At 36.6% G+C, this 27,182-nt stretch overlaps 1 protein-coding gene across 1 annotated transcript in view; it reads left to right on the forward strand.

The window, feature by feature from the left end:
• The window catches only part of AKAP6 (A-kinase anchoring protein 6), a 441,039-nt gene that overhangs the window by 332,805 nt on the left and 81,052 nt on the right, over positions 1-27,182 (forward strand). The window contains exons 10-11 of the mRNA XM_065906586.1: positions 22,512-22,658; positions 25,744-25,968. Of these exons, the coding sequence (XP_065762658.1) occupies positions 22,512-22,658; positions 25,744-25,968 (372 nt within the window). The remainder of the gene's footprint in view (positions 1-22,511; positions 22,659-25,743; positions 25,969-27,182) is intronic.

Genomic DNA, 27,182 nt, shown 5'->3' on the forward strand with positions numbered 1-27,182 from the left:
TTTAAATAATAAAGCCAAGATTAAAAGCTGTGCCATTTAAAATTAGATTTTGATAAAGATTTGTGATGAATTCACTTCTTGCCCCCATTCGTGTCTACCTTGATATCCTTTTGGGTTTACTGTCTTCCCATTGAACTTTGTCCTTCCTCGTTAGCTTTCCTCAGCTGGGACATGGTAAGATTTGAAAATATGCATGAAGAACACTTCTCTCTGTATGATTGTTCTCACCTCTTCACTCTCTTCAGCCTGGTGATGCTAAAGACCAATTCTGTGAATCTCTAGTTTTCTTATAAATAAGCCACAAAAATCTTCACATTCATGAAAACTTAAACATAAATGAATCCCTAGAGTTGAGCTAATTGAATTTTTTTTCTGCAACAAGGGAGTATAGCACAAGACCTCAAATTTGGCCAGCATTTTATAACCAGTGTTTCGATGATAGTTTAAGAGGCTCCATCCGTCCAAGTTTGGGTTTGAAAAGGAAATAAAGTATGGAAACACTGTCAGAATCTTTTCTGTTTACAAAAAGATCCAAGGATACCATGAATAATGCCAGAAATTCCATGTGACAGCCAGCTCTTGCAGGAGTTTTGAGCTCACCAAGTTCAGGAAATACAGTTACAGAAAGCTGGTTGAAGCTCAAAGATTTGTTTAAGAAATTAACTGAAGTGAATAATTGTGTTCCCTGTCCACACTGCTGCTCAGGCCTGTGCCCTCCTGGGGTTGATGTCTCCCCAGAGCTAGGTAATATTTGACACTGGATAAATATTTTCTGAATTGAATCACTTGCTTAATGAGTGTTTTCTCCTGAATCTTCCAGAGTGAATCTTTCAGAGGTTTTGTACAGTTATTTACCCATGGGAAGTGAGAGTTTTACCTGGAGTTTCAGGACTGCAAGTGACCTCAAAATGACCTTCATTTCTTTTCCTCTCTTTCAGAGATTGTTTTTTTTTTTATCCATTCCAGATAGGAGAGAGTTTGTCCTCCATTACAGATCTTCCCAGAGGGAATTCACAACCTTCCATTAAAATGTTTAACAACTCTCCCTGCCCTGAAAGTCTTCCTGTATCTAGTGTAAATCCCTTCTGTGAGGATTTATTGTCCAATCGGCTGGAACCCCTGCTCTGTAATTAAATCTCTTCTGTTTTCTAATGTAGTCACATATCTTTTCTCATCTTCTGCAGTTTTCTTTTTAAGTTAAAAAATCTTTTATTTCAGTTTGTCTTTACTCCATCTTATTGAAACCACCTCCATCCTCTTTTGTAGGAGAAATTATGCTAATATGGAGAGACTGCTGGTAAATCTATGTATTTGAGGAACTTTAGTGATGTCTGTGGATTTCTACATTGGGTTTTTCAACTTTCTCCTATTAATAGTTAATAAAACAGTTCATGGATGGTTTGGAAGTGGAATGTGGTCTGTCTGAGATGGGATGACTTATAGTGTATACCTTGGGAAAAAAGAATTTAAAAAGAGAAAGAAAATGACATAAAAATAGACCAAAAAAATTCTTCTCCTATTTAGGGACAGAGCTGCTTCTTCTCCCAGTGGATGTGTAATGTATTATTTATATAAGAGTGAGCATCTTGTTTTTGGCTCACTTTCCATTTGGAACATATATGGTATGACAGTTTCCTTGGCTTATTGTTGTATATGTGGCTATCTATTTTTAATACATTGCTTTGTCTTTTTTTATGCTTGCTTGCATCTGTTGTTATGAAAACTGACATAAAGCTTTTAAACATAACAGAAGTGATGGAGAAAGAGATGGAAGAGACAAACAACATTTCAAGGAAACATGAGAGAGAAACAGGAGCAAAGTCACCATGGAGCGAAACCAGAAACAGCTTCTAATGAATGGGAGGGAGGGTCAGAACAGGCATCAGCAACCATGGAGAAAAGGAGGCTCTATAAAGGAGGAGGCTACATAGAGTGTTTCTAAGTTAGAAGGAGCAGAGTACATTTTACACCAAATTATTTAAACTTTTTAAGCTGCAGTTTTTAAACCTGTGAAATGGGAAGAACACCCACCTTGAAAGGTCGTTAGAATTCAATGATGTATGTAAGGGGTTCAGTCTTGTGCTTATTTAGTAAATAGTATGGGCTCAATACATAGTGCGGAATCAAGGGCTGACAAACTACAGCCTGAAGGTCAAACCCAGACCATAGCCTGTTTTTTTTTTAAATAAAGTTTTATTGGAACACAGGCACATTCATTTATGAATTGTTTGTGGCTGTATTTATTATACAAAGATAGCAAGTTGAGTAGTTTCAGCAGTGACCAAATGACCCATATGCCTTAACTGTTTACAGTTTACCCTTTAATGACATGGGTTTGAACTGCCTGGATTCACTTATGCATGGATTTTTTTCAATAAATAAGAACTACAATAAGTCCATGATCTGCAGTTGATTGAGTTGCTGAATCTCAGACAGGGAGGGTCCACTGTAGTTATACTCAGAAGTTTGACTGTGTGGGTGTCAGTGCCTGTAACTCTCAGTTTGTTCGAGTCAGCAGTACTCTCTGGCTCTTCACAGGCAAAGTTTGCCAGTCCCTGGTATAAATAATAACTATTACAGCAACATTTTTAGGAATACACGTTACTCTACAGATTTGAATGATTGTCCAATTCAGTTTTCTCTCTGTTGTATGGCACTAATACATGTTGACGATCATTATTTTGCCCAAGGTTCTAGTTTTTCTTCTGTGACAGTCCAGAGTCTGCCTATTTTGCTTGCTTTCCAGTGTAGCATTAAATGGTTAATTGGTTTATTCCACCACCAGGTGGCCTCCTACACTCTGTTGTGCATGTGGGACCCAAAGGAAGCTGAAAGTGTATCTGACACACTTCTTTCAACTTTGGCTGTTACTCAGCTTTTATTCGTATTTCTCTGGTGGCTTGACTGCTCTCAAATCATTCTGTGAACCCTATGTTTTGTATTTGGTCCTGAAAGAGAAATTTACATTGACCTTTTAAGAAAATTAATTATCAAGCAGAGTTAGAATTAAAACAGTAAAACCAAAATAACAATATTTAAATGCACACTCACACATACAGTAAAGTGAAGTTTTGAAAAAACAAGTTTGGCCACTACTCTAAGAGCTTTACCATGACTCAGCCCTTCTCTCATGTGCATGCTGTCAGGATTTACTGATCTTGAAGCTTCCTTAGGAAAAAGGAAAGACCACTGTCACTCAGATCTCCGTACAGTAAATTCTTGAGCATGGGTGGACTTCACTTCAGTGCCTCAGTTTCTTTGTTATTTTTATTCCCTAGATCCTCTTTTCAGTGTTCTTTGATCTTATTTGAAAGCTTCATATAAGACCAGTGTAAGAAAGAAAAGATTTGAAAGCTGTGTGATAAAGCACCAGGAGGCTGGATTCTCCTTAGGTGATGACTCTGTTGCTTTCAGGTTTTGTTTCCCTCATCTTAAAGTGAGAGAGCTGGACTGGGTACCTCCAAGGTCCATTCCAACTTCAGTATTCTCTCTTTGGCGGAAAAAAAAAGGTTTTTCTAATTAGTAATTGATTTTGCCTACAAGCAATCTGGCAAAAATCAGGATTTTAGGAATAGTTTCCAAGCTAAGGAAACAATATATATTTGAATGAATATAATTTTTTTGCAAACTATCATAACAGTGGTAATTTCTAAATGCCACATTATTTTCGGTTCATTTCAGGTAGTAGTCATAAATACATATTTTATCAGCCTTCTTGGACTCTTTCCTTTCCATTTTACTTTTATTCAGTAGTAGATAACTTCTCGTTTATGCAGATTAGTATACAATTTTATTTATTTATTTTTAAATTAATTTTATTGAAGTATATTTGCTTTACAATATTGTGTTAGTTTCTGCTGTAAGCAAAGGGAATCAGTTATAATATACATATAACCACTCTTTTAGATAGCCATTCATTCAGGTTCTTGCCAGTATCCTTTGATAAACTGTCAGGGAAGTTCAGCTTTCTCTTTGACGTCTTATTTTCCAGGTATTTTAATTTTCCTACTGTTTTCTTTTGGCAGAATTATCAAATACTCCTCGGGCTTCTTGACAGCATCAGATAGATATATTTGTTTATATTTCCTCTGAAAATGGGTCACTTCACATCATATGAACGACCTGTTCTTACCTTCTGCTTGTAGTATAGTGTGCACACGTCATATTTTGGTTTGTATTTTGTTTGTCACATTGGATGTCATTGCAAATATGGCTAAAGGCATTTAGCTGTCTGTGAAGAAAGGACCAGAATGGTCTCCAAGGTATTTGGGAGAGCTCACATTTGAATCCAAAGTTAACCATGGGAGGCCTCGTGACAGACGATCACACTTAATTCCAAATTTGCTACTGGGGCTTCTCTGCAGCACTCTCTGGTTAAAGGCAGAATTGTATTTACTTTGGGGAAAAATTGATTTCAAGTTTTATCTACTTTGCAATCTGCCCTAGTTAGTATCAAGCCCTACTAATAATTTATGAAATTTGCATCACTCTTGGTGTGCCTACACACAATGATATTTCACGTTAATTCTCTTTTCTCACATATATTTTTAAAATTACATATGTTCATATGTTCTGATATATATATACATATATATACATATATATATATATTAGGAATTAATGGTTGAATAATTTTACCTTTAGTTTAAAAAGTGAGGGAGAATAAGGAATGATGCTGTCTTGTATTAGTGACTATAAAGATGAGACAATAAGCCTTTTTAAAAATATTACTATATCTTGTGGAGAACAATAAAAAAGAAAGGTTGCCCTTTTCCATAGTAATTTATAATCCATTTCGAAAAGTAAAACCAAAAGCCATAAAATTATAACAAAGATAGCACATTTGTGTGGTACCAAAAAAAGTGCTGGTCTTCTAAGAGGACGTTCTTAGAACATGTTTGTAAAAGAAATGAGATTTGAACTGGACCCTGCTGTGTGTGTTAGTTGCTCAGTCATGTCTGACTCTTTGAGACTGCATGGACTGTAGCCTGCAGGCTCCTCTGTCCCTGGGATTTTCCAGGCAACAATACTGGAGTAGGTGGCCATTTCCTTCTCCAGGGTCTCTTCCCAACCCAGGGATTGAACTCCGGTCTCCCACACTGCAGGCAGACTCTTTACTGTCTGAGCCATCAGGGAACTTGCTAGACAGAATTTTTTTAAGTTGGATGGAGATAGGTCCGTTGCAGTAGAATGCAGAATGAGAAGACCCCTCAGATACGGGAATTAGTTTGACATGCTCCTAGGCCTTTACCAAAATCAGGAAGACACAATGGGGAAGAATAACAAACCAATGGCAGATCGCAATAGCTTTCATCCATATGTTCAGTGGAAGTCAATAAAAAGCAAGATTTTTTTTCCTATTGACTACTGATTCCTAGGTTCAATGTTTTATTTAGTGAAGGGAAGTTATACATAAATATTAAAACTAGGGTCATAAAAGAGATTAGAAAAGTTTATGCCAAAGGTCATATTTTCTTCAGTTCAGTCGCTCAGTCGTGTCTGACTCTTTGCCACCCCATGAATCGCAGCACGCCAGGCCTCCCTGTCCATCACCAACTCCCGGAGTTTATTCAGATTCATGCCCATCGAGTCGGTGATGCCATCCAGCCATCTCATCCTCTGTTGTTCCCTCCTCCTCCTTCCCCCAATCCCTCCCAGCATCAGGATCTTTTCCAATGAGTCAACTCTTCGCATGAGAGGTGGCCAAAGTATTGGAGTTTCAGCTTCAGCGTCAGTCCTTCCAATGAACACCTAGGACTGATCTCCTTCAAGATGGACTGGTTGGATCTCCTTGCAGTCCAAGGGACTCTGAAGAGTCTTTTCCAACACCACAGTTCAAAAGCATCAATTTTTCAGTGCTCAGCTTTCTTCACAGTCCAACTCTCACATCCATACATGACCACTGGAAAAACCATAGCCTTGACCAGATGGACCTTTGTTGGCAAAATAATGTCTCTGCTTTTTAATATGCTATCTAGGTTGGTCATAACTTTCCTTCCAAGGAGTAAGCGTCTTTTAATTTCATGGCTGCAGTCACCATCTGCAGTGATTTTGGAGCCCCCAAAAATGAAGTATGACACTGTTTCCACTGTCTTTCCATCTATTTCCCATGAGGTGATGGGACCAGATGCCATGATCTTAGTTTTCTGAATGTTGAGCTTTAAGCCAATTTTTTCACTCTTCTCTTTCACTTTCATCAAGAGGCTTTTTAGTTCCTCTTCACTTTCTGCCATAAGGGTGGTGTCATCTGCATATCTGAGGTTATTGATATTTCTCCCGGCTATCTTGATTCCAGCTTGTGCTTCCTCCAGCCCAGCATTTCTCATGATGTATTCTGCATATAAGTTAAATAAGCAGGGTGACAATATACAGCCTTGGCAAACTCCTTTTCCTATTTGGAACCAGTCTATTGTTCCATGTCCAGTTCTAACTGTTGCTTCCTGACCTGCATACAGGTTTCTCAAGAGGCAGGTCAGGTGGTCTGTTATTCCCATCTTCTTCAGAATTTTCTTAGCATGCAACATTTGGATCAAGTTGCAACAAACACTTGACTAGAGTGCTGAGTATGTAACAGTAATTGTCTAGGGATCTTTGCATATATTAGCACATTCAATTCTCAGAGAACCTTATGAAAAAAGTATTAACATTATCCCCCAATGAGTAACTAAGGCATAGAGAATTGAACAGCTAGTAAGCAATGCAAACAAAGTTTAAATATGGGCAATCTGATTCCAGGCATGTATTTTTTCTCTCTCTCTTTTTTATTTTATTTTGTTTTTTTGTGGCCTAACTCTTTGAAACTCATTGGTTCACAAATTAAAATGTTTGGTATGGGTCCTTTTCCGTTTCCATGTTTATAGAACTCAGTAATAGAATGGTTACAAGTGTGTAGATTTTGAGAAGCAGTGTTAGTGGGTAATATTAACGATATTCCCTCCTACTTTCATTAAGGGTAGAGGAAAATAGTAAATAACACTTTGTTGACATATATTCTAAAAGATGGGAACCATCTTTATACATATATACATATATATAAAGAGAGAGAGTGTGTGCCTTTTCAATTACTGCCCTCCGATGTGACTTGTTTTGCTCTCTAATATTGACAGTAGTTACAATACCTTATTTCTAAGACATAATAAAAATGAATGAGGAATTTGCATTCTGACTTACAAATGGGAAACAGACCAAAAAAAATCTCATTACAAAAGTCACATATATTAGAAGTAGAGACTTCTTAAAAAAAAAAAAAAAAGGATGCATTTTCCACAGAGATTTGAAATTTTGTAAAAACATGACCCACTTACTTAAAATATCTTTGTGGTGGATGAGTGATGAGTATATTATTGTCCCTGTTTTTAAACAGCAGAGATTTTACATGGAAATATGAAACGGCATCTCTTGAATCAGGTAACAAGCCACCAGTATAGCAAAGAGAGAAGTAAGAGTCTCAGGGAAGATGGTGCCCAGGGAAGGGGCTCCCTTTCAATGGTGCTTCAGGAGAATCCTCAAAATCACAAATTTTAGTAACTGCCATTTAATCTTGAAAAGTTAAATCCTTTTTTTGTGGCTGTAAGCTGTACTAAATGGCCACATCCTGGTACTCTTGCCTCTTTTTGTTCTCTTCTTCTCTTAGTGATTTTTTGCAGCCCTTACACAGTTTTTTAAGCCATCAATATCATATTCTTTCATCTGATTATTTCCAGGAAGTCATTTATTGAAGATCTTTTCTCTAGCAGTGATTTCTTTCCTCTTCTGCAATACTTTTATTTTACATAGTTTTTATGGTTTATTCTCTGTAAACTAGTTATTGTTTCCCCCATCTGTTTAAACCTTTGTAATTTCCCCTACTTACTCATTACTTTCTTTCCATCCATCTATGCATTTCCTTCATTTTGGTCTCTAGATCTTCTCTCCATCCTCTTCCTTACTTTTATCACTTATGTGATTGAAAACATACATACTCTCACACACTGTGTGTTTCTCTTTGATGCAGCTATTCTAGTGAACTTATTTGAAGACTCACGGTAGGGTCCCTTACATAACTGGAAAAAATGCTTAAAAACAGTTGTCACAACCAAAGTCTGCTCTTTGTAGTCTTGTCCTAAGATATTGCTTAGGACATTAGTCCTAATGTTGCTAAGTCATGTTCAACTCTTGTGACCCCCTGAACTGTAGTCTGTCAGGCTCCTCTGTCCATGAGATGCTCCAGCAAGAATGCTGGAGTGGGTTGCCATTTCCTTCTCCAGGGGATCTTCCCAACCCAGGAATCAAACCTTGGTCTCCTGCATTGCAGGCAGATTCTTTACCGACTGAGCTATGAGGGAAGCCCATAGTCTTAGTTTACACTAATGAATTTTTACCTGTGCCTGAGAACTTCTGGGTCACAGATATGACTAATGGTGAAAACTCTCTGCCCTTTTAGCCTCAACCTCATGCTCTTAAAGATGCATGAAGGTTCGGAAGATGAGCCTATACCAAAATAAATCTGGCTGTGGAAGCCATGCGAGTGGGGTTCTTAACTGTGTTTTGACTACTCTAAACTCACTTTGAATGGCATTCTTGACTTTATTTATATTATACTGTAATGTAATACCCAGGGCCCACCAGTTTCCTCAGACTTCTGCACTGATATCTAAAGATGCATTTTCAAGGATAATGGAATGGCCTAGCAAACTAAGATGAAAATTTTCTTTCTGAAAATTCTGTTTCTGGGTTTTAGCATGATCTTACTGACCTTGGGCATGTCACTTAACTTCTACGTATCAATTTTTAATCCATAAGACAGAAGTGATGTGACTAAGTTTCCCCTTGGGCTTGCCGTAGGAGAACAAAAAAAGAGAACAATCCATTGAAATGACAGTCAAGTTTTTTGAGGCTGAAGCAAGACATGGCACTTAAAGCTTAAAGCCTAAAATCTTTAAAGTTTATTTTCTTAAAAACTCTCTGTGGTAAATATGAACATATATCCCAAAGAAACAAAAAAGAGGTTAGAACAGGAAGGTTTTTAATTCTGTTGCACACTAGTGTTGGAACTAGAAATTGGACCCAGCCTCTCGCATTCTGATCAAATATTATTGCTGTGAGAAAACACTGAACTCATAAAAGGTGTCCTTAAATATTTAAAGAGCTGCTGTCACCTTCCTCTTTTCTTTGATACATTTTATAGAAGCTTTTCTTGAATTAACCATTCCTGGCCATGGGAAACAGTTAACTTCGTTTTCTCTAAAATTTGAGAATATTTCTGTATAGGAGGCTTTAACCAAAGAAGTTTGTTTGTTTGTTTTTTATTGAGCATAAAGTTCAAGGAGAAATAAGGCAATCACGTGCTCCTCATTGTTGTGTACTGTATACTTATATCTGGCATATATATTTTGACAGCTTGATACAGGCTCACCTGATCATGTAGGACAAACTCAAATGTATAAATATTTTCCAACTATCTTCTATATCTATGCCATAATGATAAGAGTTATAGTAGATGAAGGATCAACAAAACATGGTCCCTGACTTTATATATTCCATTGCAGGAGCTTTTATTCTAATTCTGATACAACATTCATCTTCATCTGATGAAAAGACACCTAGAGTACTCTCAAAAACTGGCCTAAGAGATCAAATATTTTATTATACACGCTTTCAGGCAGTCACCAAGAAAAATCCCATGGCATTAAGGGGCTATTACAATTATAGATGTTGAGACCCTTTGAAAAATTATAAACACTCTACCAAAGAAAAGTCATGATGTGAATGCATAAAGTTAGGGTGGCACTTCCATTGGCACAGACAACCCTGGAAATGCTTTGATTGGCTCTGTCTTGACACCTGCCTGGTGAGTTCTGCACATGCTTCTCAGTGCTATCCCAGGGAATGCCTGTTTGCACTAGACTTGAAAAGTTTGCTTTTGATGATGACAACATGGGGGACAGCGTTTTCAGCCTTCGTTTAGGCCATTGATCTTCCCAGATTTCCAAAGTCACCATATTTGGCAGTAATATCTTTTTGATACATACACTATGATGGCTACAGTGTTCCACTTCTCATTTTTCTTATCATCCTCAAAGAGAAAGCAAGATATTCTCTTTGGAGAAACATTATCTGCAGAGTTAACATAAGAAATATATAGTATCTTCCTTATGAAATTAATTTGGCATTATTTTTGAGGTGAGCAACATCTTGGCAACTGCTTTGGCTTAAGACTCTATGTGATTTGGGAAAAGCACGTTTCAGAATGTTTAATTCAGCGATACAAAAGGCACTAATGAAATATGCATGTATGAATTTTATATCATATTAGTTCCCTCTTTCTTGAAATCTGAATAAAAGCCAAACATCTGGATTACGTTTGAAAAGCCTGAATTTCCAATTTTCAGAGAGATTCAATCTATTTTGACATTGCACACTTAGCCTTAACATTTACAGTGTGCTATTAACATTACTTGCAATTGTAAAAAAAAAAAGTCCATATTTAAACAAACTTGGTTGCTCCTAATGCTAAAAATATATCTATATTTGAAATGACTGCTGCTGCACAACCGTACGCATCCATGGTTTAGGCTTCGTCAGCATTTCTATTATGAATGCATTGAACAGGCCTGTAATTCAGCTATAAAGATATGGCATAGCTTTGATATATAAATTCTCCCATGATTGTATATTAAAACAACAAAAAGCAGTTCATGTATCACTTAGTTTGAAAAACTATTCATTGACTCAGGGCTTTCTGAAGGCCTCATATATTCAAGGTACTCCATGGTTGACCAAAAAAGGCATGTTCTTGTGCTTTGAGAGTTTATTCTTCAAATTTATAAGACAAATGACAAGATTTCTATTTTTTTAGATATTTGGGTATATTTTGGCTTCTAAATTAAAGGCAAGTGAATATATGGTCATAATTTAGAGAGGTAAACATGGATGTTAATATTTTATCTCATTTCATTATCATAGTTTGTTTTTTAAGACAGAGCTGGTCAGTTGAGGTTTAGGAGCTAAGGCAAAAAATTCTATGTCCACTTAAGAGTTGAAGAGAAATAGAAGAATGTGACATTGAAGTTTGCATAATATTAAGCCTCAGTGCCTAAATTTTTACTGGACTTCTTGTCGTGTATATTAGGTGAATCATACTCTTTTGTGATATACAGAGAACAGCTTGAAGTCAAGGACTTCCCTCTTCTTATTTTGCTTTATTAAAAAACAAGTCCATTAAACTATATGGCAGTATCCAATTAAACAAAAACAGATGTATCTGAAGGCGTTTGTTTAGGTTGGGAGATGGGAAACAAAGGAAGTACTTTTAAATTGGAAACTTTTTTAAAGGAGAAAACTGAGTTTCATTACATTAATTGCTGCTCTTTGTACACTGCATACTCTAACAGATATTACATAATTGCATAACTATTCTTACTATGTGCTGACATGACATTACGCCAGCCCTGATAGGGTATATCATAATGAAACCGTAATTAGAACAGTCATGATGTATTATGGCAATGATCCACATCGTCACTGAAGTGCATTGGAATGCACAGAAAACCCATTGAGATGTGCAGATTTTCGACATAATACAGCACAACCATGAAGTTTCATAGCATGGAGGAGAAATTGCCATTATGCCCATGCCGCTGGCAGCATGGGTTGTATGTAACACATTTCTTAGATATCTGTTAGAGAAAGTTCTGATATATATCAATGGAAGGAAATTTTCAAGAGTGGCATTTGTGAAGTTTGTGTTTTTTAAAAAAAATCTACAGGAAGGACTTGTTGAAATACAGACCTAACTGCATAAATTGGATAGTAGAAGTTTCCTATAAACTCAATTTTCCTATAAAATATTTAGTTAAAAAAAGGGATCCAAAAGGTTTCCTTAAATTGAGGAATTCACCAAATATGCCTCTAAAGTAGGAAGATGATTTGAGAATTTTTCAGCCAACACTGCCTTTTCTTTTTGTTCTCTATATCTGAGCTTAGATTATACAGCTTATGTTTTATGTAGTTGTATCTTTGCCCCACTGTTCTCCTGGGTTTCTCTGCATGAGGATCTTATATCTGAGTCTCTTTCCAGCAAGTGACAGCTTGCTCCTTAACTTGGTGGTTTTCAGTCTTGGCACTTCTTCTACACATAATACTGTGATTGTTATGGCTGATCTGGTGAATGTGGGCCCCCAAAGCTCAACTTTCTAACATAGAGAGGAATTCTAGACTATCTTCTAGGCCAATCCTCAACCAATGCTTCATTATCCAATAAAATATCCCAACCAGGTAGACTTCTGGTCTCTGCTTGAATAACTCTGGTGAGTGAGAACTCACTGTTGCCCAAGCTTTATTTCTTCTTGTGCTTCAGTCTTTGATTCCAGACCTGACCTCTGAGGTCAGATGAAACTAATGTTTTCTGTTTAGTACTCTTACTATTCCACACTTGCTAACATGTTCTTCCCTTTCTTCTGTCATCTTCAACTCTTATTTATCTCTCGGCTGAATATCTCCAGCTTCTTCAACAGCTTGCTCCCTGGAGGAGTGTTGCTTCTTTTCTGGAACTTCCTTAGGTGCTCTTCTTTAAATATTTAACACATTGCTTAGGTCTCTCTTGGAACATGGAGCCCAGTGAGAACAAGGACTGCAGGTTTGGGCCTAGTTAAACCAGAGTTAAACTGAACTATCTGCTGCCATTTTCTTTCTTTTTTTTGACCCTGTGTTTGCCTCAATCCAGCCTCAAATCATATTTCATTCTTTTTACATTCCTTCCACTATCTGTTGACTCCTTGAACCTAAAGACAATTGAAGCCTAGTCACCTCCATTCTTTATGAGGTTTCTATATTTTTATTTTTTTTGGTGGGAGGAAGGGATGGTTATTCACTAATTCTGTCTGACTTAATACTTGTCCTATCTCTTTCTTAGATTTCATCTACAATGCCAGCATGTTATGTTCCCTTTGGGTCTAATATCTCATCTAAAAGAGACGTTTAGAAGTACTTGCTTGCAAATTCAGATATCTTATCTAAAAGAGACATTTAGAAGTTCAGTTCAGTTCAGTTCAGTCGCTCAGTTGTGTCCAACTCTTTGCAACCCCATGAACTACAGCACGCCAGGCCTCCCTGTCCATCACCAACTCCCGGAGTTCACTCAAACTCATGTCCATCGAATGGGTGATGCCATCCAGCCAGCTCATCCTCTGTCGTCCCCTTCTCCTCCTGCCCCCAATCCCTCCCAACATCAGGGTCTTTTCCAGTGAGTCAACCCTTCGCATAAGGTGGCCAAAGTATTGGAGTTTCAGCTTCAGCATCGGTCCTTCCAATGAACACCCAGGACTGATCTCCTTTAGGATGGACTGGTTGGATCTCTTGCAGTCCAAAGAGTCTTCTCCAACACCACAGTCAAAGGCATCAATTATTCGGTGCTCAGCTTTCTTCACAGTCCAACTCTTACATCCATACATGACCACTGGAAAAACCACTGGAAAAACCTCTTGACTCCAGTCAAGAGTCTTCTCCAACACCACAGTTCAAAAGCATCAATTCTTCTGTGCTCAGCTTTCTTCACAGTCCAACTCTCACATCCATACATGACCACTGGAAAAACCATAGCCTTGACTAGACAGACCTTTGTTGGCAAAGTAATATCTCTGCTTTTTAATATGCTATCTAGGTTGGTCATAACTTTCCTTCCAAGGAGTAAGTGTCATTTAGAAGTACTTGCTTGCAAATTCAGATCCAACTAGAGACATAGATTGGCCTGGACAATGTTAAAAAGTTTAATTCAACATATAAAAATGATAATTTTCATATAAAACTACACATTCTGTCTTCGCTTCAGATGAGTACCTGACTATACAGAAGCCATATTGAAGCCATATCTCACACAGGAACAGTTGTCAGAGCTGAGTAGAGAAACTTGTGCTCTTCTATCCTCTATAAAATCCACACCACTTCCTCTTGTTTCCCCTTGACTGGAACCGAATGTTAGTAATTGTCACATTTATGCATTTTGTTTTAGTAGAGAAAATAGCAATAGTTAAGAGTATGAAAGATAGAAGATGACTTATCTATACTCACATCCTTTACATTAGAGCCAGGCAGTGGGGTGCTGGATCTGGTTAGTTCTGACTTGTGAGAGCTGGTTGTTAAATATTAAGGAATCTTGCCAGCAGTAGCAACCATTGGTAGTTTGGAATCTACCATGATGGGAGTATTTACACCAGGGACATCATTCCACCAGGAAGCCAGTTTACTACTACCTATAGGTGCTTGAGTTTATGACATCAGAGCTAAAATATTTATTATTCTTTATTGACCAATGAGATTAGTATAATCTGGCAATCTAATCAACATGTCATTTACAAATGTTATTATATATATATGTTCACTAATAAAAATATTGAATAAGACTAACCAAAAAATGATCCCATGGTATGACATATCCATTAAGCAGTGATCTTTACAAATAAACATTCAACAGGTTCTTAGCAAAATTCCTTGTACTTCTGTACCTCTAAATGATTGCATCCTCCTGCTCGCTTTATGCTTATAAAAATCTAATAGAAGCGTATATACTTGATCCAGGAATTCACATCCTTGCTGTAGGGATTTAAGTCATTAGATTTGGGGTGTATGTTCTTAACAATTTAATTATGTTTAAAATCTGGTTAGTAGTGTAGTAAATAACTGGTATTGCTACAAAATTACATTGAGAAGGTAATAGGATTGAATTTCTACACAAGTTGACACTCAATTAAAATTTCCATATATCCAACGAGTTAGCCAGTTCTTAGCTGAGGAGCTAGAAAAAATGCCTTCCGCCTTAAGCCGAACATTTCGAAATAGGCAAAATTTATAATAAAGTCAAATCAAGACTCAGTGCATCAACTAATATTTGAGTTTGGCTTATCAAATACAGATTAAAAACAAGGAAGAGACTAGAGAGCACTTGTGATATTTCTTTCTTAAATTCTTCTATTTTTTTACTGACACGGGGGGTAAAATAACACATTAAAACCTCCTTACTGAATTACTGTCCTAAACCAATAGATCCATGGGGCTTGTTCAGCTAAAAGCCACAACAGACTTTGTAATGCAATGATGTAATCTTGGCTTTGTGTCATTTATATTCAACCTAAAAAAAACAATTTTCCTGAATAGACAGGCTGACAACAATATTGTTCAGTGTGGGTTTTTATTTGGATTCTTTCCAAATGGTTCACATGCCTTCACCGTAGCACATCATGCCTGCTTACATCTTTTTTTTTTTTTTTTTTTTGCCCGAATTCCAAAGTTTTCCCCTTTTACTAGCTCTCTATTTTTCTTTTAAAGTCTCAGTTATGTTTGTAAAACTAACCAGCTCCACCACAAAATTAGGATGTATCTTGCAGAGTGCATTCATTTTACTTTTTGCATATTTTTCCTGAGGTCATGTCAAGGTTAGTTTGAATTCCATCCTACATTAAGACTTCTTTCACAGCTATTTAGCTCGGCAGCCTACTCCCCGCTGGGGTCTGCCCCTTGGGCACGTCAAAGCTTCAGACCTGACAAATCACACACAGATGAAGCTGTACAGTTTTTTAAACAGTTTCATCAGTAACTTTTTTCCTTTTTCACTATCCTCCTTCATGTTGAGATTTTTTTCCCCCTGAATTACCGTTTCAGGAATGTTGATTTCTATTTGAGACAGTTTGTTTTTACATCAGACTTACAAACTAGCAATATCATTTATTTTATAGTAAATAAGACCAGAAGCCTTCTACTCACCAAGACGGCAGACCGAAAGACCTACAGACCATCCCTGACTAGTATAACTATAATTTCATTATTAAGATCTATTTGCAGCAGGAAGCATAGCGTTGTGAAATGTGGCTGACATTTCACAGGGTCTACCAGAATCAGAAAAAACTGTCAACCATAAAAATGCATCCAGTTTATAACAAATTACGGGTTGAGCCTGGAAATGTTTCTCAAATGGTTAGCAATATGCTCTTATCAGTATTTTAGCAAATTGTGACTAATGGTGCAACTCCATTTCCTGTTTAATTGATGAACTGAAAATGCTTGGTTGCTAATGAGTGTATTAGCAAACAATGTCCCCTTCACAGGCTTAAACAGATCAGGATTTCTTAAAAGCAGCCTACTGTCCTTATTTTCATATAAAGAAAAATATTGACTGCCACAAAATTGCTAGATCAACTGAAGAAATGGTGTAATCATTGCTGTATCGTCATTTTGGCAATGTCCAACAACCAGATTATAGTTCGCTAGTTCTCACACTAGAAAATAGTTATTTTCTTTTGTGAACTACGGGCTTTTCTTACAATTTTATTCAGGACAAACACCACCTGAAGATCTTAACTGCAGACCAAGCAGAAAACTTAGAAGTGAGAGGGGGAAAATATGTATTTGAATGATTCTCCTCTCCTAAGTCCTGTTTTAAACTTAGCTCAGTATGAAAGTACCCATCGACAGGTTCTGGTTGAACCATAAAAGGTTGCTGGTTGAAGCTAATTAAAGACAGGTCTAAAGAGAAAAAGAAAAGGAAGGGGGATCAAAGGAATTACATTAGGTGTCAGGATGTTGTTTGGGGACGTTTTATTAATATTTAGAATTTTATGGTTATAATCAGGGAAAAAGCTAAATTCTAAAAATGTCCTTTTTGTGCCATAATTTCATATTTACGTTGTTTTTGCAATAAGATACATGTCAGCAGGCAAACATCTTGCAGAAATCATTTTGGCATTGGCGCATTAACACGTTATGGTGAAAAGAGAGGCTTGTGCTTTTCACGCAGTGCATTTCAGTCTTCAATTAATGTGAAAGCGCCACAATGCCTATGCAACTTCTCTTGCCTAGTGGTGCACCATTTATCATTGCAGTTTTACATTGACCTTGACACCCACTTCATTAGAATAAAGATTGTCTACCATTTAGGTTACATTGTTCCTCTGCACAGAGACCCCATGCAAATTTCTGTTCAGATAGAAGAGCTGCGAGGCTGTCAGAGGTCATCTGCATTAAATGATTGCAGCTATTTTCCAACTGCTTCTTTTCATTCTACTCAATTCAGGCTAGGAGGATCAATCAAGTCCTCTGCCTGAAACAGTGGGACTGCTGGGAATATAACTGTTTTTGGTAGTAGAGGATATGCCCTAAACAGTATTAAATATTTAATATAAACTCATTAAAGGCCATGCAAAGGCTTCAGAAAGATATCAAATTTATAGAAAAAGCTAAGGGGCTAGAGAACCTGTTAAGAAATAAATAGAAGAATAATAAATTTTATAATTTCAGAGAGTATGATTACAGTAGTTGTTAAACTTAGTAAATCTTTTTTGTAGGAGACTTTTTTCTCTCATCCTTAGGGAAGGGACAAGAGAGACAGACTTGGTATTCTTATGCAGTATTTTACTTAAAATCAGCACTGAAAAGTTTTCAGTTATGGTGGTTTTATTTTTGTTCTCTAACAGGGAATTTTGCTCTGAGTGTTTATTAGAAAAAGCTTAGGTATTTGTTATGTAAAAGGAATGATTGGAGAAATAAGTTGCCAGGTTTCCTACTTAAGTTTTCTGAGTGATATAATTGGAATTAAATTATTAATGGGAGATACTTTAAAAAAGATTGTTTTATGATCTTCTATTAGGGAATTTGCAATTCATTTTAATATTTGTAGTTTGATTTATATTAAAGATAATGCAATCTATGTCCAATTAACAATACATGGCCAATGTAATGTGATTTCCAGATCATGCAAATGGAATAAGCTAGAAGAGGGGGGAAAACTCAATTCTTAACCTCAGATGTAATTTGCTGTGCGAGTTCTGGCAATTTTAAATGACATTGCACTTTTTAATTTTTCCAAAGGCTCAGCAGCAGATTTATCCCAATCAAGAAAGCCTATTATTAATTTACAAGGACAATTGTAGGAGTCTTTATAATTTCTCTGTGCAATTATTCGCCATAAATTGCTAATGGAAAATACAAGGAGTTTGCAAGAAATAAAGACCATTATTTGTCTTGGGCTTGAACCCTCTTCTTAAGTTTTGGCCATCTTCGCTAAGTGCTGGTGATAGTGGCTCCATGTGAAACATCGCATGCATCCTGAGATGCTGGATGCTGGTGCTCTGAAAAAGGGGGCAGCGCAAGCCCTGCTGCAGAGGGGACACTGGCCTTCAGCAGATTCCTGCACTCGGCATGTACAGCTGAGCTGTGGACCCTGGACTTTCATATAAAAAGACTCTTTGTTCACCACTGAATGGCATTAGGCATGGACTTGCTGAGGGGCCACCATGAAGCCTCGCATGAGGAGGGCAAACACTAGCCCGAAAACACAATATGGGAGTCATAGATGGACACATCCCTGCACTTTTGTGCAAAAATGCATATTTTCACACATAATTTTGCCAGTGGTTTGGTGTTTTGGTGTGTTCCTAGCATAAGCTTTCTTGTTGATAGACTATAGTATATTTTCTTTCCTCAGTGTATTTTCTTTGTCTGTCATGTCCTTATGGAAAAGGCATATATGCTGGATATACAGGTATTTATGGTATTACTTTGCATTGGGAAAGATAATCATACTGTTGTTCTAATAACTAGATCATTTTATCCTTGCTTTTACTCTTCCTCATATAAAATCACATGAAGCCTAGTTAAAATACGGTATAAGATGTAAATACGCAAACCCTGGAGACACAGAATCTGACAGCCCTATTCTAATAATCAAGAAAATTCTTTGGTTTAATTCTTGTGTTTCTCATAGCCAAAACTTCACTCTCCTCTCAGCAATGTCTGGTCTCTTTTCAGCATAACCAACAGAAGCACCATACAAAAGTCTTACAATGGATGTCTTAATCTCTCTGTGTGCTTTTAGAGCATTATTTTGAATTCCATCATGCTGCCTTTTTTCTTTCCTCTTCTGAAGTTTTATTACAACAGCAGAATTCCCAGGGAGCTTTGAGGGCAAGGTTCACATAATATAGCCCTGAAGTTTTGCTTAGGTGGAATCCATCCCCCAGTCCTGGCCATCTTTTGATGATCTTTCTATTTCAAAAAGATTCACTGGGTAGAGTCTTGTAGCATTAGCTGTATGTAGTTTATTTTTTATTTTTTTATTTACTAGACAGTGAGCATCGCCATCCCTTTCATGATGCTTTCTTTCTCTGACCTCACAGTGACAAGGCATCTTGTTCTTTAACATTGAGGGAGGCAGAAAAATGCTTGAGTTGCTCAATGTGTGCCTTCTATACCAGTTTCAAAATGGCTTATTCTTCTGGTTTCCATGGTGACAATTAACACTGTTTCAAGCCATTGTTCCAGTCTCCATTTGGGCAGAATTTTCGGTGTGATTTTTAACAAAAAAAAAAAAAAAAAGGGAAAAAAAAGGTTTTAGGAGGGAAAAAAAAGCCTTTAGCATAACTGTCAAAAAAGTTGTCTCAATCAAGCCTTCATGCATTTCTAATTATATTTACTTCAGAAATCCTGTTTTGGCTGACTTCATTTTATAATTCAATTTTAGTATTTGTTCTTTTAAAAAGTAAGCACTGAATAAGAATTTTCTAAAAACTTCTTTAATTCTTAGTTTTTAAAATAAGCTAGTGTTTGTGGTTATATTTAACTGTTTTAAAGTTTTCTTTATATATCTCTATACACACACAAGAGTGGCATTTAGAATAGGAGTGGCCTGTGTCTTTAATTTAGGTCATTCACAGATCTATTAGGAGGCTTCATTAGTCAAAATTGAATTGGCCAAGCAAATACACTTAATAATGTAAATATGCCCTTTCAATAGAGTATATTTTATTTTTGACTAGACAGAGAGGCCCACAGCAGGTGCTGTGGGGAAATTAAATACTGGATGCTTATTTACCTTAGCACTCAAGAAAAGCCATCTGACTTTAACTTTGTTAATCTCATTTTTGACTATTGGAAGAGTAGTCTGTATCATAACGTCCCTAGACTACAGGACACAATGGGGCAGCCTCTGCTCACTTACTGCTGTGGACAGAATGAATATGAAGATTAAATTATTTTCTCACCACAGACTAAAGTAGCCCTACTTGACAGAATGACCAAGAACTAGATAGAGCTGGCAGTTGATTGTCCCTGTCTAATGCTTCTGAGGATGTTGGAGAGAGAAAAACAAAAACATACTCACATCAACAAAAGTATAACCCTCTGGCATGATGACATATACAGCTTGAGGTCTTAAATTGTATCAGATTCAACCTTCAGAGTGCTTCAAAAATTAAAATAAACATTTTCACCTTAAATTATGTGGCATTCTGTTACCTCTCATGCACATACAGATACTTACCTAACAATTAGCTGAATTCTCTTAGCGTTAATAGTTTGAAGGCGTTGTCCATCAATCCTGTCTTTCATCAGTCTATTTATACAGTAAGTTATGTGGTGACAAAGAGAGCATACATGAAGACAAGTTTTTTTTTAACGTAGTAACTTTTTATAATAGCTGTTGCAGTGACTACCAGTGCTAGATTTCACAGAGAAAATTAATTTATTATATCTAAAATTACATTAGTTGCTTTTTATATATTTCTTATTACAAGACTATGTTTTTTGTGGGACACATCTAAGCTGTTGCCTTTCATGACTGATCTGCTGTGTAGTTGCTGTTCAAAGTTGGGATAAAGAGAGAAGGTGAGCGTGTTACAAGTGAAAGTGATAACTGGTCGAGGCTGCTCCCAGGTGGCACAGGTGGAGAACTCCTTCTATCAATTAATGCACGTGGCATAAGTAAAAGATTTGAATAGGATTCTTCTGCTTGCTTGAAATTCTCATTCCTCCAGTATGATGTCAAAGAAGTCTTACCAAATTAATTATGTAAAGCTTTGTCAGCAATGTCACCTTTAGCTGGGAATCTGATTGCATAAAGCAGATTGCCCTTTCCTCCAATCATTACTCTGATAAATAAACAGAACACTTGTTGAATGTTGAGTCCAGAGGACTCAAGCAGACAGTGTATTTTATAACTGTTGGAGTAATGTGGTCATGGTAATTGCCTGCCATTAGAAAATGAATTCAGAACTCCCATGTTTCACAGGCCAAATTCTGAAAGAACTCTAAAGCAACCCTTGATTCTTTTCATTATGCATATTCATGTAATTTTGGATACTCTGACTCCCTGATCAACATTCATTAATACTATGAAATGCTTTAAATCACCTCATTTAAAACATTTTGCTCTGTGATCCACAAATGACTAACATTTGGAGAAGTTTACATAATACAAATGATGCGCGTGTTTAGCGTAAATGAAAGATTGAAATATGAAGCTGAAAGTATGCAAACATATGCAGGAAGATGCTGAGGGCCTGTTAACTGAAACAAGGATTCTACACCTTCTTTTCCTTTACTGCTTCTAATTGTATTTTAGTTGGGGATCTTTTGAAATATCATGTTCTCAGGTGAATAAAATCACCCAAGTGCTTGGAGATGTTTTGAACTTGCTGTTTTCCTACCTTGCCCAGACAAAAGCTTTTCTTATTAGATCTGATAAGGTGCTCGTTTTAGCTCAGTTAGGACAATGGACCTTGGTAACCTAACTTTCATGCCTTGAAGAAAGAAGTTTAGGGATTGTCAGTATACATTTGGAAATGTGCTAAAGTGGTAAAATAGGTTTAATACTTTAACCAGAATCTAGTTTTTTTTTTTTTCTGTTCAGTAGTGTTTTTATGTGCACATTTAAAAAATACATCCACAGTCATTTATAGTTGTCCATAATATAGGAGTTTCTAACTATGAAGATAGAGTTATTTGAAGAGAATCACCATAGTAACTGTCACGTTAAATAGCACTTACATTATCGCTTGCAAAACATCTTTTAGGAGGCACTCACTTGGCAGTTTGTTAGAAAACCATGTATATCAGGGGATGAGAGTTCTGTAATTGATTGTGATGTTTGGGGACATTTTATAGTAATCAATAAGGAAGCATAGATTTGTAACCGTTCTCAAAGAGGTGTTTTTTTTTTCTCTCTCTGTATATACCTCTTCTCCAAGCCCACACAAGAATTTTTAAGTAAAAAAGAAATGAAAAAAAAAATATTAACTAAGAATTCTGAGGACCTATAGGATAAGGAAGAAATTACACAATTTTTAGAGATCAATTTATTTGTACCACTCTGAGACTGGTCCTTTAGAGGGCAGAAATGAGTGATGGGCAGTACTCCAGAGCAAGTATTGACCAAGACTAATTGTAATATTAAATCCCCCTAGACCAGGTATTTTCATTTGGAATATTTCAAGATAAAGATCAAATATGTGTACAAACTTTAAAAAGACATAAAGCTTATTCAACTAAATAGAATACCTTGGATGTTTGTGTGTGTGAAATATATATATATATGTAAAACCGTTTTCAGCAATTTTTCTCAACTACTCAAGGTTCTTAGTTTAGCCTCACCATAAATTTTATTGGAGACAAAAACTTTTAACACCCGTGAGCCTCACTAACTCTGTGCTCAAAGATTTTCTAAGAACACCTCTTTCCCTAATGAAATCTTTTTTCTCTTCCCGTTTTAGCGATACAGTGTGGAAATGTCCATCAGGGACCTGAAAAAGACGGAGCTGCTTAGTAAGGTTGAAGCTTTGAAGAAAGGTGGCGTTTTACTACCAAATGATCTCCTTGAAAAAGTGGATTCAATTAATGAAAAATGGGAACTGCTTGGGGTATTTGCATTTTTATTACTGTTTGTAGGTTATGTGTACATTTTTTGTGTAGTGAAGTACTCTATCTGTCTGATTTCTAATTTGAGGCACAAATATCTCTCTCTTTCAATTCACTACCTACATTTCAAACAAGCTATTCATGCTATTATGGGGGAAAAACACTGCTTTTCCTCTTCTGTTGATTTTTTTTTTTTACTCTGAGCTTGTCTCCTTTCAGATTTTTAATAATTTTGGTTCTTTAATACATAAAAAAGTAAGTAAAATATGCCATGTATTATGGGTAGGCACAAGTCAACTGTAATACAGTATATCTGATATACACTGACTGTCATGCTTGAATGAATGTTAATAGAATTTATTCCAAAGGTACATGTTAGAGACATCCACTGTTTAACTATTTACTGTACCCTTCAGATGAAAAGTGGAGTTGTCACTACAGCTTTCAAGTCACACTAAAGCCACCAAAACAAAGATGCAAATTTGACCCAAATCTGAATTGCAGAATTAAACCAGCCTCTGTTTTGTGCCTCAATTTCCAGCTCACTTTTAACAAAGGCCAAAAAAAAAAAGTTTCATGTAATTCATTTCACGCCATGATGGGCTGGGTCTCAGCCAAGCACTGAGATGCAAGAATCTGGCAAAAAGGCAATATAGAGATTCTGTTACCCAGAGACCAGGATGGCACTGTGCAGGGGACAGTTCTGTCCTTTTGTTGGAAGACAGCTGAGAGAGAGAGGTTAGACTCGATTTTTTCATCAACTTCTCTCTTAAATTGCCTTCACTTCAAATCAAGGGTAAGCTAAATTTGTCAATTACTTAAATGATTAATTCTAACAGCTAAGTATGGGTGGTGTCAGTTATGGAGCATGATTTTGCATGCCTTCCCTTTCCTGACTTTTTTTTTTAATTTTTAAAGGAATAATACTCCAAAAATATTTTGAATAAAAAGCTCTCCATGTAGCTTGATGACTTGGAGGAATGCCATGTTCAGTTTATGCCATGCTTAATCTAGGTGATTAAAAAACTGCAAGTATAAATCCTTGCTTTCTCATCTAAATTCACCACACTCTACAGTTGTACAAAGTAACTTAAAACATTAAAAGTTTTTATTCTGACCTATTGTTATATCACTTTTCAATTATTATTAATGGCTTTCATTTTATTATATGGTGATTTAGATCTGAACCTGCTAAATTCTATAGAATTCATTGATCTCATTCAGGAGAAATGTGGTTAGTGTCTGACATTTTAAGGATTGTTTACTAAATAGATGAGAGCAGCAACTTTATTTGCTCAGTAGATAAAGTGATGGTTTGTGCTATACTTTCACGTATCTGTTTCTAACTTGATAAATAATTAATAATAATTTTTTTTGGAAAATTGTTTGAAGTATGTCATATATATAGCTCCCTAAACAAAAACTTTAAATCAAGATAATATTAAAAAAAATAACCAGAATGTTTCGCTATCCTTTATGAGCCAGATACCTTTAAAATGGTTGCCATTTTGACAAAAATATTATTCGAATGCAATATGCTGAGTGTTGTTATGATTTCTGGGGAGAGAAGGGTGGAAGGAAGATTTTAACAAAACGTGTGCCACAGTACCACCACCAGGCATACTGCTTTAATTGGCATGATTACATTTTAATTGGCATGAAAAAAAATTTAAAGACAAGGATTTTAACTTCTAACAATGGTAAAATAGAGGGATATGGTTTTTAATATTACTTTCATCTAAGGTGAACAGTGTGGAATGGAAATACATTAGAATGAAATGTCAGTGGTGCGTACAGTTTAATCTGTGAAATTTTGTCCCCTGTGCTGCATATTACTCTGTCTCAATTGCATATTAAACAACCCTATCAAGGCAGGCATTGGCATCTGCTGTGCTGACACAAATTGTGAATTAAATGAAATTGATGTCCTCTGTCGTATATTTATGAAGACGGACCATTCTCTGAAGTATTCTGTTTATGAAGAATTTATGATTGCAAACTGTTCCAGAACAAAAAAGTGGCAATAAATTCTTTTTTGTGACCCTACCCTCCAAGGGCATTGATTTCACCTCCTGCTGCTACTTTTGTTACAGCATAAAAACAATAGCTAAATCTGGATTCCACTGAGGGTCTTCAAATTATCAATATTTGCACCGTGAAAATACAAGGGTGTTGCCAGGAAAGGCTATTTTTCTGTTACGATCTCCTAAAAATACTATTTACAGAACACTACACAGCAGATGAATGTTGGTTGACTTCTTTTTATTTGTGTTTTAAAGCTGATATTTGTAGGTTTAATTCATCCTTATAGAGTAACTCCTTCTAATGCTCCAAACAGAGTGTTTTTCACCAAAAAAAAAGCAAAAAGAGCCTTCTCTGACCGTACTCCATGCCATAGTGGTTCATCTAAGCAGAGTTCTAGCATAGTGGATTGGGACTCATTTTAACACTTATTTTAGAAATTCTAACATCCACAAATGCGAAGTGGGAAGAATTGAAAGGTTGAATGATTTCCAGGCCAGGTAAAATCGACAAGAGCACCAAGGAGGTTGCCCCTTCTTAACAGCCCTGAATCATAAGGTTTGGGGAATTGTACTTCACAAAACAACAAAAAAGGAAATTTCATTCTCTTTTGTGCAATCTTCTCTTGGCCTCTTTAACATATTGATTAAACTCAAACTTCTATCTCCTGAAAATTTTAGGCAGAGAATTTTTACTGTAAGCTCCTGTCATGAGAATTCAAATGAATTTTTATGAGTGACCATGGTGAAATGTTGGGTCAGAGCTCCTTTCTGTTAGAGGAAATTATCAGTGAATGAGGTCTTCTTAAGCCTCTAGTGGTAGTCAGAACAACACCCATGGCTTGAGAATCAAGTTCTTAATGGAACAATGAACTCATCTGAACTGAATGTCAGTTGTAACACCGCAGGTGCAGCAGACACCTTCCAGGTGGGCTCTTGTCACCAGCCAAACTGTGATATGTATTTGGTACCCATGCTAATCAATGTTTTTTCTTTTTCTTTCTTTCTATTTTTTTTTTTTTTTTTTTTTGCTGTTGGTGTTTTTGTTTTTAATTTGCTGCATTAGAAAACCCTAGGAGAGAAGATTCAGGACACAATGGCGGGCCACAGTGTGTCGAGTACACGTGACCTGCTCTCTCCTGAAAGCGGAAGCCTGGTAAGGCAGCTGGAGGTCAGGATCAAAGAACTGAAAGGGTGGCTGAGAGATACAGAGCTTTTCATCTTCAATTCCTGTCTGAGACAAGAAAAGGAAGGAACAATGAATGCTGAGAAACAACTGCAATACTTTAAGGTAATAAAAAAACAATCAAAGTTGATAAAAAGCTTTCTTTATGGTAGGGATGAAATATTTATCAAGTACATAAAGTATTATACCCATGTATCTATGTATCACTGTGCACTTAAATGTTTCCTTGAATTTATAGACACCCTCCACATTTCTTATATGCCAGCGTCTGTGTGTTTATAAAGATGAACATTAAGCATATCAAATACACATTGTGTAGGGGAAATCTCTGCTGCTTGTGGGTTTTGTGCAGAGCCTATTGAAGGAGGGCTTTGATAAATTAAAAGCAGACCAGCAGACACTCAAGACTACCAAGGACTTTGAAAGGCAGACCTACATGTTCTATAAATAATGTGGCTAAAAATACTTCTATAAATTGATATGATAAAAGCACGTGATTTAATTGAAGAGTATTAATGCTAACAAAAGGAAATGTAATTTTTACATATGAAAGAATTAGTTACTTACGGAAGGAAGAAATAAAGTAAAAGAGGTTCCTACATTAGAGGCATTTTCCTCCATAGAAAAACGTCAACCTTAGCAACACAGCCGTGTGCATGTTTGTTGTATGTCCACGAAGAAGTGTTCCCCTTGTTTGTTCCCATGGTTTACACAATATCTATTCAAAAGCAGCTTAAAATTCAAATGCTGGCTCTTACCAGCCACACTAGCCTGTACTACTTGAGCCCTCCCGTCAATTCAGTGATTATTTGGGCTCTGGCTGGTGTCAGCCTAAGGCTTTTGGGTTGCAAACCTGAATTTGCTGGCTTGAGAGGTTTGAAGGAGGAGAAAAGGGGAAATCAAGAAGGAAAGAACTTCTTGATACCAAGCAAGTGGTTCTTCTCAAAGCCTTCTAGGACCAGGTTTTCTTCATCTCATACCTTCTGCCCTGCCCTCTTCGAGCACTCTACATATCAGAGAATGCAGTCACGTGTAGCTCACCTTCCCTTGCCAGACAGGCAGGCTCCCCTTGCTCACCTGCATAACCCAAGAGGACGCCCCCCTCTAGGGTAAGGGCACTGTATTTCTCAGGAAACCATCTGTATCACACACCTACACATTGCTTTTTACTTGAACTCCTTGTCTGCCATTGAGTTGAACTTAAAAGTCTCTTGCCAAGGCAAATGGGTTTCACTCTGTAACATCTAATATCCGAAAGATTTGTTATTTGACCTCCGCTTGTTTAACTCTAACCCCCCATTTCGGGGAGATGAAGTCTT

Source organism: Muntiacus reevesi, chromosome 15 (assembly GCF_963930625.1).
Source record: "Muntiacus reevesi chromosome 15, mMunRee1.1, whole genome shotgun sequence".
Lineage (NCBI taxonomy): Eukaryota > Metazoa > Chordata > Mammalia > Artiodactyla > Cervidae > Muntiacus > Muntiacus reevesi.